Raw genomic sequence first — 14492 nt, 5'->3', positions numbered from 1 at the left:
CTCTCCTGCAGAACTCCCACGCCCCACTGTGCTAGGCTCACAAAGGGTACATGAGTGGCATTAGCACTTGCATGGGGCAGATGGTCATGTCCTGGGGCGTTGTGGGTGACTGGAGGGTAAAGGGCAGAGATGAGTGTACTGAATTCTGGAGTCCAGCTTGCTCCTTTCTCTTCTAGCTTCTGCTGCCTACTTAGAGGTCTCTGGAGATAAGGATGTTAAGATTCCCTGGGAAAGTAGGTACTGACTTGGGGAAACTCCAGTTCTGAGATGCTGGAGATGACTTTTCGTGGGTCTTGATGGGAAGGGGCACAGAACTAGGCATCTCCCTCACCTCCAAATTCTAGGAGTCAAATGAAATGAACCCACCTTTGGGATCTGGGCCAGAAAAACTACAGCTAGGAAGGAGTGAAGGAGAGAAATAAGGTATCTGGTTTTAAAGGAAAGGCTGCCTCTTTCCCCACTACATACAGGCTTTCCATTCCTCAGAGACAGGACAAATGACCTATACCTTCAGAAACCACACATTTGTTGAGTGCTATGGTAGGTGCTGTTGGGCACAGGCCCGACTAAGACAGCGTCACAGTGACATGGTATCACTCCAGTGGAGGGAATATATACTGGGTCAGATGGAAGTATGTAATTGGAACTGGGTCTGGTGGACACAGACATGTAAACCCAGCTACTTGAAAGGCTGAGGCAGAAGGATCACCAAGACAAAGGACTACCTGAGCAACAGAGTGAGTTCAGAGTCAGCCTGATAATCTTACTAGAAGCAATCTACAGATTCAATACAATGCCCATCAAAATCCCAGTAAAATTATTCACAGACCTCGAAAGAACAATACTCAGCTTCATATGGAAAACCAAAAACCCAGAACAGCGAAAATAATTCTGTACAATAAAGGAACTTCTGGAGGAATCACAATCCCTGACTTCAAACTCTACTACAGAGCTCCAGTACTGAAAACAGCCTGGTACTGGCACAAAAACAGACCGGAGGACCAATGGAACCTAATCAAAGACCTAGATATCAGTCCACACACCTACAAACACCTGATTTTTGACAAAGAAGCAAAAAATATAAATTGGAAAAAAGAAAGTGTATTCAACAAACGGTGCTGACAAAGACCTCAACATAAAGCCAGCCACACTGAACCTCATAGAAGATAAAGTGGGAAGGACACTTGAACACATTGGCACAGGAGACCACTTCCTAAATATAACCCCAGCAGCACAGACACTGAAATAAACAATTAATAAATGGGACCTTCTGAAACTGAAAAGCTTCTGTAAAGCAAAGGACATGATCAACAAGACAAAACAGCAGCCTACAGAATGGGAAAAGATCTTCACTAACCCCACATTGGACAGAGGACTGATCTCCAAAATATACAAAGAACTCAAGAAATTGGTCATCAAAAGAACAAATAGTCCAATAAAAAATGGGGTACAGACCTCAAAAGAGGAATCTAAAATGGCTGAAAGACACTTAAGGAAATGCTCAACATCCTTAACCATCAGAGAAAAGCAAAACAAGACAACTCTGAGATTCCATCTTACATTCGTAAGAATGGCCAAGATCAAAAACACTGATGACAACTTATGCTGGAGAGGTTCTAGGGGAAAAGGAACACTTCTGCATTGCTGGTGGGAGTGCAAGCTGGTACCACTGCTTTGGAAGTCAGTGTGGTGATTTCTCAGAAAACTAGGAAACAACCTTCCTCAAGACCCAGCAATACCACTTTTGGGTATATATCCAAAGGATGCTCAATCGTGCTACAAGGACATGTGCTCAACTGTGTTCACAGCAGCATTGTTTGTCATAGCCAGAACCTGGAAACAACCTAGATGCCTCTCCACCTAAAAATGGATAAGGAAAATGTGGTACATTTACACAATGGAGTACTACACAGCAGAAAAAATAACAACATCTTGAAATTTGCGGGCAAATGGAAGGATCTAGAAAACATCATGTTGAGTGAGGTAACCCAGACCCATGTACTCACTCATAAATGGTTTTTAAACATAAAGCAAAGAAAACCAGCCTACAACCACAATCACAGAGAACTTAGACAACAATGAGATCCCTAAGAGAGACATATGTGGATCTAATCGGCATGGGAAGTAGAAAAAGACAAGATCTCCTGAGTAAATTGGGAGCATGGGGATCATGGGAGAATGTAAAAGGGGAGGGGAGAGGAAGGGAGGGGAGTAGAGAAAAAATATATAGCTCAATAGAAACAATTAAAGAAAACAAACAAAACCAAAGTCAGCCTGAGCAGCCCGGTGGGGGTTCCCAGATAAAAAGTGAAAAGACTAGAGATGTAGTTCAATGGTGGGGCACGTGGCTACCACACCTAAGGTTCTAGGCTAAAGTCCCCGTATCAGGAAGGAAAAAATTACTTCTTGGATTTCGGGAATAGGAAAGGAAAAAGTGTATTGGTAGTTACTCATTTGGCATTTAGCAAATTATCATTCTCCCCAATTTAGAAACTTGAAACAAAAAAAAATGCTTATTTTCTCATATTTTTGTGAACAGAGATTCAAGAAGGATTCTCTCTCTCTCTCTCTCTCTCTCTCTCTCTCTCTCTCTCTGTGTGTGTGTGTGTGTGTGTGTGTGTGTCCTTGCTTATGAGGTTTTTAAATTATTTTATATGTGTGTGTGTTCTGCCTGCACGTCCATCTATGCACCACATACATGCTTAGTACCTAGGAGGCCAAAGAGGTCATCAGATCCCCCAGAACTGGAGTTACAGATGGTTATGAACCACCACATGGATGCTGGGAATGGACAGTGGGTCCTCTGGAAGAGCAGTCAGTGCTCTTACCTCTCCAGACATCTTTTTGGCTGCCGTGTGAGGTTTTTATTAGTTGTTTTTTTTGGGTTATTGTGGCATAATACCTGACAAAAGCAACCCAAGGGAGGGTTGGTTTGTCTACCCTGAAAAGGTGTGGTTCATTGTGGCAGGGGATGTTAGGGCAGGGATGTGAGGCAGCTGGTCACACTGTATCCTCAGTCAAGAGGTAGAGACGAGGAGAAGCTCATCTAGGGAGATGGCTCAGCTGTTGAGGGCACTTCCACTCTCGCAGAGTTCCCAGGATGGATTCCCAGCACCTGCATAACAGCTAGGGGAATTCAGAATCACCATGGAAACACACCTCTGAGTGTGTTAATGAGGGCTCTTCCAGAAAGCGGTTAATAGACAGTGGAAGACCCACTCTGGTTGTGGGTGCCATTCCATGACCTGGGGCTCCAGACTGAATAAAAAAAGGCTGAACATCAGCATTCATATCGGCTGCTGCTTCTTTTTTAAATTTTTGATTTGACTTATAATTTGTAAGAGTATTTCATGTGCATGTATGCATGCTTACTGCATTCATGCAGGTGTCCTCTGAGTCCTGAAGAGGGCATCTGATCCCTTTGGAGCCAGAGTAAGCCACCTGGTGTGGGTGCTGAGAACGTATCCTCTTCAAGAGTAGGAAGCACTCAACCACAGAGTCAGCTCCCCAGCCGGTAGGTTTTGTCTCTTGAAGGACAAAGTCTCAAAAAATGTTCTCAGATTGGGATAAACTGGGGAGATAAAGTTAGACGAGGGTTTACTGCACATACACACGGATGCACACCCACACAGATGCACACACACACAGATGCACACACACACAGACGCACACCCACACCTGCACTCATATGCATGAACACACACACCCCTCCTGACATGCAGACTTTTACGGAGGAAGCTCAAGGCGCAACTCAGTGGTATAGAATTTGCCTAGTGTACTTGAGGCCCTTGGTTCAACCTTCAGCACTGTACACACACGCATACGCACACACGCACGCACACATGCACACACATGCACACACATGCACACGCACATGAGGAAGTATTTGGAACCCATTGCAGAAAGGATGTTACGTGTTGCTATGTGTTAAAGGAAAGACTCACTAGGAGAAATTGAGTGAAGGAAAGTTATATGGGTATCTTAGCTTTGACATTTGGACAGCCAGTGCAGATATCCTGAGGAGGAAGGGTGTTTGATGGGTTGAAAGAAAATCAGAGACTATGGGGCTGGCATCGGGTGTCTAGGGGTGAGTAGCTGGATATTTGGTCACAGGTCACTTTGGCCTTGGGGTAGAGTGGTGGGAAAAGAGGAACCAAATGAGATGGAAAGCCAGTGAAAACATTTCAAAATAAATGTCTGCTTCTAGTTTTTGAGAGGCACCTCCACTATAGAGGCAAGCATGATTAATAGATGATGGTATCCTGAACCAGACTGATAAGAAATGAGGTGGCAAGTAATGGTTAGAATCTGTATATTGTTTTATTGTTGTTTCAAGACAGGATCTTCCTATATATCCCAGCATAGGTCAGAATGCACTTTGTAGGCCAGGCAGGGCCTGGACCCTGAATTCTCCTGCTTTTGTGTGCTAGGGTCACAGGCTTCTGCATGCCCACTGTGTGCCATCATGCCCAGTGAGATCTGGATATGTCGTCAAGATAAAACTGAGGATTTGTGGATGGACTAAATGTGGGTTGTGAGATTATCAGGATTTCAAAGTGTTTAGTCCAAGACAGTAAAGACTGCATGGTGGTGGGATCACGTATGATCGGGAGATATACCGGTTTGCTTTGGACATTCTAAGTTTGAGACACCTATTAAACCACCAAGTAGAGATATTGAGTAAAGAGACTAAGACATAGATGTACTTCTGGGAACCCCTCAGAAGAGGGGGAATATGGCCCACAGAATCAACTAAGCAAGGCTCATAGCGTCTCACAGAGATTGAAGTGACAATCATGAGTCCGCATGGAGCTGAACTAGGTCCTCTGCATATACGTTATGGTTGTCTCTGACACTTTTGCTTGCTCTTGGGACCCTTTTCCTTCTACTGGGTTGCCTCAGCTAGCCTCAATATGAGTCTTATTGTAACTTGTTATGTGTTTGGTTGATACCCCTGCGAGACCTGCTCTTTTCTGAAGGGAAACGGGAGGAGAAGAGGATCTGGGGGAGAGGGAAGGTTGGGGGGTCGGGAGGAGTGGAGAGAGGGGAAACCGGGGTTGGGTGTATTGCACGAGAGAAGAAAAGATATGTAGATGTTACTTATTTAAGTGCATGTTGTGTGCATGCTCTGAAGTCAGAGGATGACACGGGTTCTGCCCACTTTCTGCCTTTTCCCCTTGAGACGGGTTGTGTCTCTGAACCGATAAGTAGGCAAACCCCAGCAACAACCTTATCTACACCACTCACATTACTGGGGTTATAGGCACATGGGTGGTTATGCCTCGCTTTTTACATGGGTGTTAGGATCTGAATTCAGGCCCTCATGCTTTTGTAGAATGTACTTTTACTTCCTGAGCCATCTCTTCAGCCCTGTAGATTAAAGTTTGGACTTTTAACGTTTAAAGTTACAGAGATAAAGATCTGTACATAAATTAAAAAATACTATCAATAAAGAAAAAAAATGTCCTTGAAGTCAAATTTGTTTTAGGAATTTCAAAACAGGAGTTGAGGGCTACAAGACTACCTCAGTGGTAGAACATGTGCTCAGTGTGTACAAGACCCTGGATTTGAACCCAGTACCAATAGAAAAGGTAAGACCTTTGAAATGACCACTGGCTTTAACAACAGAAATGGTGGTGGCTGGGAGGAGAGTTCAATATTTATTTATTTATTATGTATACAACATTCTGTCTACGTGCATGTCTGAAGAGGGCACCAGGCCTCATTACAGATGGTTGTGAGCCACCATGTGGTTGCTGGGAATTGAACTCAGGACCTTTGGAAGAGCAGGCAATGCTCCTAACCGCTGAGCCATCTCTCCAGTCCCAGGAGAGTTCTTTATAAGATGGGCGATGGGCTATTTGGACATCACTAAGATACACGTGCTCCTAGACTAGAGCCAGAGCTGGGTACCATGTAGGGGAAGACCTCTAACGATCTTCAGCCAGGGCGTGTCGCAGCCAACATGGTGGTAGTGAGGGCTGGGGGAAGGTATCAAGATGGCCAATTTGTCTGAGTTTCACATTCATTCAGAGTTACACATTTAAACTGTTGATGCTTTTTGTTGTTGAGATCCTTTGGAAAGAGTGTCTTTTGGTCGTCTGCCTGTGCACGGTGCCTGGTTCCCACCCCATGCAAGAGCTCCCAAGGTGCTGAGTAAGAGGCAAACCAGAACGGAGGACTCTTGTTCCACACAGAGCTGCACTCCATACTCTGGGAGCCCCCAAAAAGCCAGCTGAGAATGTTTCAACTCAAACATGGGAGTATAGTGCCACCCCATGGCCATGCATGGTTAAATTCTCAGGACCATCCCCAGGACTGAACTGGCAAGTGTAGTAGCCACACCTCACACGCTTCAATTCTTCACATTCCAAAACTGATCTCTATAGATGAAATTCAGGCAGCAGGAGACTCAGGGCCCTCTAGGGTTGTGGTCAGTACAGCGCTAGCCTAGCATGCACGAAGTTCTCTGGTCTTAATCCTCAGCCCTAGGAAGTAGAGGCAGGAGGATCAGGATTTCAACTTCATATAGTAAATTCAATGCATCTTGGGCTTAAAAAAAAAAGCTGCATATGGTAGTGCTCACTTTTAGCCTCAGCACTCAGAAGGCAACGGCAGGCAGGTCTCTGAGTTCCAGGAGGCCAAAGATGCATAATAAGACCTTACTCTAACACCACCCACCTCTACAAAGGCTGACTCCTAGGTAATTCTTAAAACCCATTCAAATATATAGTCCCTTCTGTCCAGAACTAGTCCTGCAGACTGGATTGTACAGGAGGCCTTCTTGTGTCCCAGGAGGCAGTGGCCTTTCCTGATATTCACACACACAAGGAAACTAACTGTCTAGCAAGTTTTATTGACAGAGACAGACAGGTAGACAGAGAATGTAACAGAAATGTCTGGAAACGGAGAGGTGTGCACATACACTAAAGGCTTTTTTGGACTTGGGTGGCTCCTTGGACCCAGGATTCCTTCTCCAGGCCCTCTCCTTGGGGGCGGGTCCGAGGCTGAGGCCAGCATTTTCCTTACACTCCCAACAGGGATCTGTGAGAAGGAAGACCTTCCCTTCAGCATTCTGTACATTCCTCTGCTTTCCCAGCTGAGCTGGGTGCTGAGGGCATGGAGGACAAGCCAGAGGGCACTTGCATAGCAGGGGAGTGGAATGGAGCTAAGGCATATGGTGAGGGAAAGGGAGATGAAGGGAAGGACATCATGGCTGCCGGTGAAGGGGGCCTCCCAGGGGCAGCTCCACTTTCCTTCGCCCGAAATCACTACTGGATTGAGGCATCAGAGTGAGGAAGAATATAACATCCACCCCAATCCTTAATCCCAGAGCCCTGAATGCCAGCAGGAAGCTCCGGAAAAGCCTGAGTCAGTGAGTCAAGCTTGTGACAGGTGTTCAGACGTGACTGGCTCCCTTGGTATATATGTAGGGACCCTCTCTGGATGGATGGGAGTGCATGACCTTACAGTACATACAAATCTTAGCATCTCTATGTGTCGCATTTGCTCCCAAAAAGCTGTATCTGGATGTATAACTATGTATGTCCTTCCTTGTACAGCAGGAACTTAATATGCATGGTATATGCTTCTGTCTGTGCACATAAGTTCCAGCAAGTAGATGAGTGTGGTCCTGTCCGCTCCTGTCCATCCACAGGTCTTCCTCAGTCCTGGCTGGTCAGGGGTCTTGGCCAAAGAGGTAGGTGGTAAGCTCAAGCCAGAGGCCCCGAGCATAGGAGCGAAGGGTATAGAAGAGGGTGAGGAAGTCCTGGGTGCTGAAGACAGTGTCAGCCAGTGCAAAGGCCAACGTGGATGGAATGACACCTCGGCCGTACTCCACCATCCATGTGTTTGGTCCCCACTCCACAGCCGTTGCCTCTCCAGGTCCATGCACAACTGTCTCACCTGGGGGACAGACAGGAAGTATCCTCATGAGGAGCCCAGCTCTGCCCTTTCCATGGCCTATGTGCTCTCTATGTAGAGGTGAAGAATGAAAAGACAGTTTCAAGAAAGGAAGAAAAAAAAAATTGGCCTCGCTGTCTAATCAGAGGGGGAAGAGAGACCAAAAAACGCCCACTCCTAAATATCCCATGGCAGCATTACCTGGCCCATGTACTCTCTTGGGGAAAACTATGGAGGGCTACCCCACCCAGCTACAGGCTAATATACAGAAGCTATGGGTATTCGCAAGTCTCACTCATATAAAGCAGAAATACTGTTAACCCCTGAGCTGGGCTAATTTGACAGGGGGCGGGACTACAAGGCTTGCCAGGCTTTTCTGAGAAAGGCAGCTGTTTGATCACAAAGTTTAATGATTAGCCTTACACCGGCAAGTTCAAATCTTTTCTTTTAAATGGATGCAGAAGTCCGTTTAAAAAAAAAAAAACAAAACAGGAGTTGGAGAGATGGCTCAGTGTTAAGGGCACTTGGCGGCTCTTCCAGAGGACCCACACCCACATGATGGGTCACAACATTTTGTGACTCCAGTCTCAGGGATCAGACGCCCTCTTCTGGCCTTTGAAAGCACCAGGCACTGACTGAAGAGGTGCAGACACACAAGAAGGCAAAACACCCACACACGTAAAAGTAAACAAACATTTGAAAAACAACAACAAAATTACAAACCCCTCAACTGTCTCACTAGGTTAAAAAGAAAGATGGGAAACATTTCAGAATCTTCCAAACAATTGCTGGAATTATGGCTGTGTAAAACAGGCCGATAAAAATCAGTTCCCTAGGAGGGAAACTGCCTTGTTTTGTTTCCCTTTAACCAATGAAAGCGACAAGGTTCCTCCTCAGGTCTATCCTAACCAAACACCTGTGGCTTACTGGAGGGAAAGAAGGAATAACTGTGTAGGCCTTCTCAGGACGCCCTTTCCTCGCATTCTCGGCCTTTCCCTAGCCTAGAGGGCGCCCCCTCCGATATAATTTCCTTACCTGGGTAGAAAACTTCACTTTTCGTGGTGCCCTCTCTCCACTGGTGGAAGGTGCCAGAGATGATGGTGTCAGAAATCTCAGCCCAGTACCGCCCTGAGTGACAATAAAATAGACACCGCCCATCAGGGTATCCTAGTCAGCACACCGCCCAGCCAAACCTCAGAATAGGGGGCTTCGGCCCTCGAACAGCCCCAGCCTCCCAACCCGGCCCACTGCCAGCACTGACCCGAATGGCCACGGGAGCCCAGGGCGGTGCCGAAGAGTAGCACGTACTCAGACAGCGAGGCGTGCAAAAGACACATGGCGCCCATCCAGCCGCCCGCGTTCACAAACACCCACTGCAGCTCCTCATCCGGCAGCACGTGGCCTGGGTGCAGCCTCCGCAGCTCCACGATCAGCCGGGAGAAGGCCAGCTCATGATCCAGTCCTGATGCAAAGAGGAGTGGCGTGGGTGAGACCAGCCCCCGGTCGGGGCTCGGCGGGGAAGGAGCCCTCGGGAAACGCAGCTCCGTGCCGCTCCAGGCCGGCCCACCCGGCTCCCCGCCCTCACCAGCCCTCACCAGCTCTCACCAGCGTACTGTCGAGCAAGCTGCGCTATCTCTTCTCGCTGGAAGACGAAGCTCTGCGTACCCAGCCATTGCCAAACGGCCTGGGTCAGCACCGCGACAGCAGCCAGAAATAGGGCGATCCATACCCACCGCCGGCCCACGGCCCACTGCATCCCAGCGGGCATCCTGGCACCAACAGCGTAGGAGAGAGCTACCGCCTCAGGTTAAGCACATACAGACTCAAAAACCGCTGCCCACGGTCGCCCCCGCCACTATGGTACGGCTCGCCTGGGCCAATCGGAACGTCCGGGGCACCTAGCACCGCCCTCTGGATTGAACCATTTTATGACGGGGAGAGCATAGGTTGGGTGGCGCGGTCCTAAGGAGAGGTGAGGGGGCGGGACCGTGCCTCCTGGCTGTAGCCCTAGAGTTTTCTGCCCTGGTCCTCTGGTACCACTTTCTGTGGGGAAGAGCTGCGGGGAAACCCAGAATGGTCTGACTCACCTGGGCTGGCGGTCCCAGAAGTAGAACTTTCTAGAACTCGTGATTGCTAGCTCAGAAGCGGGGAGAAGATAGTGCCACTGGAAAAGGCCACGTGAAGTGTTTATGAGATAAGGGCTTTTGCAGCTGATGGGACTCATTCCAAGAGTCAAAGAGGGAGGAGTATGTAGATATATTTGTAGATAGGGTCCCACTACGTAGCCCTAGCTGGCCTGGAACTCGCTGTGTAGACTAGGCTGACCTCTAACTTACCGGGAGCCTCCTGCCTCTCTGCCTTTCCCGTGCTGGGATTCAAGGCATACACCGCCATGCTTCTTTAGCATAGTATTTTCTCTGAGCCTACAGTTCATTCTATGTTCTGAAACACAAAAATACGAAAGGCCTTGTAAACCACTAAATTTATCCACTGGGGAGCTATGGGATTCAATTTTGCCACATAATGGTACTAGGCTGCATTTGGAGGGGAGCAAAATTGGACTAGAGTACAAGTAAGAGATCCGTCTTTGTCAGTACTACCTAGAGAGAACTTGTTTCACTAAATAAATTAACTAACTCTGGGCACTGCCCAGATGTCTCAGCATTTAAGAGCATATATGGACAGCTTTATCAGTAACATAGAATAAACGAATGAAAAGTATCTGCTTCATAGTCTATACATTTATTATGATGATTATTAAATGACTCAATATCTTAAAGTGATTAGTGCCTGGCACATGGTTAGGCTCATATGTGTTAGTTAGAAAAAGACACCATAAGGCTGGGAGTGTTGGCACACGTCTGTAATGGTAGAACTTGGGAAATGAAGGCACAAGTAGTTCAAGGTCACCCTTAGCTACAGAGTCAGCGTAGGTCACAGGAGACAGCAAGAACGGCCACAGAAGCCATAAAGACCTAGAAAAAATTAGCCTTATACACAGAAGTGAGGGAATGAAGGATCACAGTAGTCAAATGTAACTGAGGGACTCAGGAAACACATGGGAATGGCCATCAGATTCTTCAGTAGGAGTATGGGGCAGCGACATTTCTTTTTGCTCTCGAGCAATCAGAGTACATTCCACAATCTCCACTGCAGTCAAATAGGGCCACATGCCATGTGATCTTATTCTGGGCAATAAAATGGGAGCAGAAACACCGTATAACATTTATTTCCAGGTCTAAGTCGGGCGGTGGTGGCACACGCCTTTAATCCCAGCACTCGGGAGGCAGAGGCAGGTGGATCTTTGTGAGTTCGAGGCCACCCTGGTCTACAAGAGCTAGTTTCAGGATAGGCTCCAAAGCTACAGAGAAATCCTTCTCGGAAAAAAAAAAAAAACAAAAAAAGGGGGGGGGGCTGGAGAGATAGCCCAATGGTTAAGAGTATTGACTGCTCTTCCAGAAGACCTGGGTTCAATTCCCAGCACCCATGTGGCAGTTCACAACTGTCTGTAACTCCTGCTGCAGCAGATTGGACACCATCACACATACATGCAGCAAAACCACCAATGTATAAAAAAAAAATCCAGATCTAGTTTCTAAAAGCATGCAAACTCTTGGGGCTGGAGAGATCACTCGATGGTTGAGAGCACTGCTGCTCTTCCTGAGGACCCTGTTTGATGGCCAGCATGTGCATGGTGGCTCACAATTGTGCGTAACTCCAGTTCCAGTGGCGCCAACGCTGGCCTCTGTGGGAACTGAGTGAACACACGGTGCACTGACATACATGCACGTAAAACACCAATACACATAAATTTTAAAAAACCGTGAAATTCTATCACCCCTCCTCTTTTTTTCACCTTTGGCCAGTTAAAAAAAGGCCTATTGTTGTGTGACAAAATGTCTCCTGGGGAGATACAAAACACAAGTCTACTCCCCTCAGACGGGGAACCCACGACAGACCAAAGTACAAAAAGCACCAAAATCCAGTTTGGGGAACCAATGTGTTTTATTGGGGTTACTTATGGGAGCAAAAATGTCTAAAAGACATTTGCATCACCAAAGCCCACTCCAACAGGGTTGACATCTCAAAAAAGCTGGGAATCTGAAGCACACTGCACAGCCTGCAGGTAGTTCAGCAGGCTGAAGAGCGTCATTTCCAAGTAACTCAGTTGGTTCAAATCTTTTCCAGGCAGCTTAGCTGCTTTCTGCTTCTTCCAGGGAACTGGCTTACTCTTCAGAGTTTACTTTGCAGCTCAGCTTCACTTTGGCTAAGAGAGACTCCCAGCTTTTATTGCTTACTATGGCAAGGTGGGGCCTAGTGAATTTGGTAGGTTTCAGGGACTTCCTGAAATTGGTTTGAGTTGTTTACCTTCCTGCTTAAGGAGCTTCCTTTAGGATGGGACGTTGCAATCCTAGGAGGAAACTGTTACACAACACCTATTATGATGTCTGTTCTTGTCTGTCAACTTGACTACACGTGGAATTTACTAAAACCCAAATGACTGGGCACACCTGTGAGGGTTTTTATTATTATTGTTGTTAATTAAATCAGTTGAAGAGGGAAGACCTACTTCCAATCCAGATCTTTGAGGTAGGAAGGTAATTGTGAATCTGGACCACACCTTCTACTGACAACCTATATAAAGGACATGGAGGTAGGAAGCTTGCTCTCTCTTTCCTGCTTGGTCACTCTCAATAGCAAGTCCATTTCTTCACTGGCATTAAAGCCCACTTCTTTGGATTCCAGTGTATTTTGAAGACCAGATGAGACATCCAGCCTTGTGGACTGAGCAATCACTGGATTCTTTGTCCTTCCATTGGTAGACAGCCATTGTTGAATGACCTGGACCAAAGCCTGTAAGTTATTCTAATAAATCGTTCTCTCTTGCCCCCTGGTTTGTCCACATTGCAAAATATTGTACAGCTTAGAGTAAAGACTGGAGAGATGGATTATGCTGTCTTTGTTTGGTTTTGAGAAATCTAGTGTAGAATGAAAGACTGAGGAGACACATTTTGAAGTCTCTGGCTTTTATGTCATTCCTAAACGGACCATCCTCTAAGACCACTGAGACCCCTCTAGTTAATTCCCTTTTCATATTCCTTCACCAAGTTTCTCATAAATAAATAAATTCCATCTTCTCAGCCTCAAGTACTAGCTGGCTGCACTATAGATAGTAACATGTCTCTTTTCTATATGAGTCAGGGTAAGTAATTGTAGTTGCTGTAACAGCTCCCACCTCCCTGCCGAGTAATACCCAGAGCTCAGAGGGCCCTTCTGTAGCAGGTGTCTGTCCTCATTCCAGGCCGAAACATTTTCCTCTGACACGGTCCATAAAAAAAGAAAACCGTATGCCTTTGAGTGACTCCAGGAGGGAACTAAGGGGATGAAAACGACAGCCACTTTCTCCTCATGTCACAGCAGAGGCCCTATATTTGGGTTCTGGGAGGGAGAGGACCAGATAAGCCCTATCTAGACCATCCTCCTCCTGCCCCACAAAAGGGGTCTGGAAAGACACAGAAAGAAGAGGCATGAAGGTGTTCCTGAAGGGTGGCAAGAGTCAGTTGGAATGATCTAGGGAGTGACATCGAAGCATTGCTCTTCCTGAGTAAATGCAATGCCACAATCTAGTCACTGAGAGACAGCTAAAGGGGTTGAAAGCGTGTTCCCTCGTCCTGTCCTCATCCTCTGATGTACTCTGAGCAGCCGCTGGCCTGGTGAAACTCATATTGCAGTCCATGCTCTCTGCCCTCTACCTAATAGTCTCTTCAGATTCCAGACTGAGGATTCTAGGGCAGAGGTCAACACCAGTGTCCCAATGCTTGCAGCTTAGCTGCCAGCATGCCTGCCTCTGTATAGCCTGCAGAAAGCCAATAGTGAGACATACATATAATACCAGTAGTCAGGAGGTGGAAGCAGGGAGATTAGGGGTTCAAATTCATGCTTTCACATAGAGAGTTCAAGACTGGTCTGGGAGATATAAGACCCTGTCTCAAAAAAAAAAAAAAGACCCTGTCTAACAAGAAATAAAAACAACTTTAAAAAAAAGCTCCCTTCAAACAAAATCAAACTTTCTATAGAAAATACCTCTGGGGGCCCAGGAGAGATGGCTCAGTAGTTAAGACATTTGTTGTTCTTGTAGAAGATCTGGGTTCAATTCCCAGCACCCATATGATGGCTCACATCTGTCTGTAACTTCGGTTCCTGGATGCACAGACATAAATGCTGGCGGAACACTCACACACATAAAGTAAAATAAACAAATCATAAAAAGGGAAAATACATATGATACTTTTCAGGTAGACGGTGAGACTACATGATTGTCTAGGGATCCTTAGATTTTTTAAATATTTATTTATTTCCCCCTTTATTTGATTGTCTGAGACAGGGTCTCTCTTAAGTAGTTTTGGCTGCCTAGCACCCTCTTTGTAGACCAGGCTACTCACAGAGATCCACCTGCCTCTGCCTTCCAAACGCCAGTGTGTACCACCTTGTCTGGGCTTTTGTTTGTTTTGAGACTGACTTCACTATATTGGCCAGGATGGTCTAGAACTCGTGGGCTCAAATGATCCTCTGACTCAGCTTCCAGAGTA

General features: G+C 46.6%; 1 protein-coding gene across 1 annotated transcript; it reads right to left on the bottom strand.

The window, feature by feature from the left end:
• Window positions 1–7484: 7484 nt before the first annotated feature.
• Sigmar1 (sigma non-opioid intracellular receptor 1) lies at window positions 7485–9764 on the bottom strand. Its single transcript, XM_048419948.3, has 4 exons — window positions 9508–9764; window positions 9164–9364; window positions 8938–9030; window positions 7485–7905 (listed from the first exon to the last, which is right to left on the bottom strand). Exons 1-4 carry the CDS (start codon window positions 9668–9670, stop codon window positions 7679–7681), a joined length of 684 nt encoding a protein of 227 aa, XP_048275905.2. The 5' UTR covers window positions 9671–9764; the 3' UTR covers window positions 7485–7678.
• Window positions 9765–14492: the final 4728 nt, after the last annotated feature.

The sequence above is a fragment of the Myodes glareolus genome, chromosome 16, assembly GCF_982192425.1.
Source record: "Myodes glareolus chromosome 16, mMyoGla1.1, whole genome shotgun sequence".
Classification (NCBI taxonomy): domain Eukaryota; kingdom Metazoa; phylum Chordata; class Mammalia; order Rodentia; family Cricetidae; genus Myodes; species Myodes glareolus.
This window is presented reverse-complemented; position numbering and strand designations above follow the sequence as displayed.

Coding starts and splice junctions, on each gene's coding strand:
- Sigmar1 (XM_048419948.3), bottom strand. CDS start 9,670: ATGCCCGCTGGGATGCAGTGGGCCGTGGGCCGGCGGTGGGTATGGATC. Junction 9,031..9,163: donor GGGCTCCCGTGGCCATTCGG/GTCAGTGCTGGC, acceptor ATTGTCACTCAG/GGCGGTACTGGGCTGAGATT. Junction 7,906..8,937: donor AAGTGAAGTTTTCTACCCAG/GTAAGGAAATTA, acceptor TCTGTCCCCCAG/GTGAGACAGTTGTGCATGGA.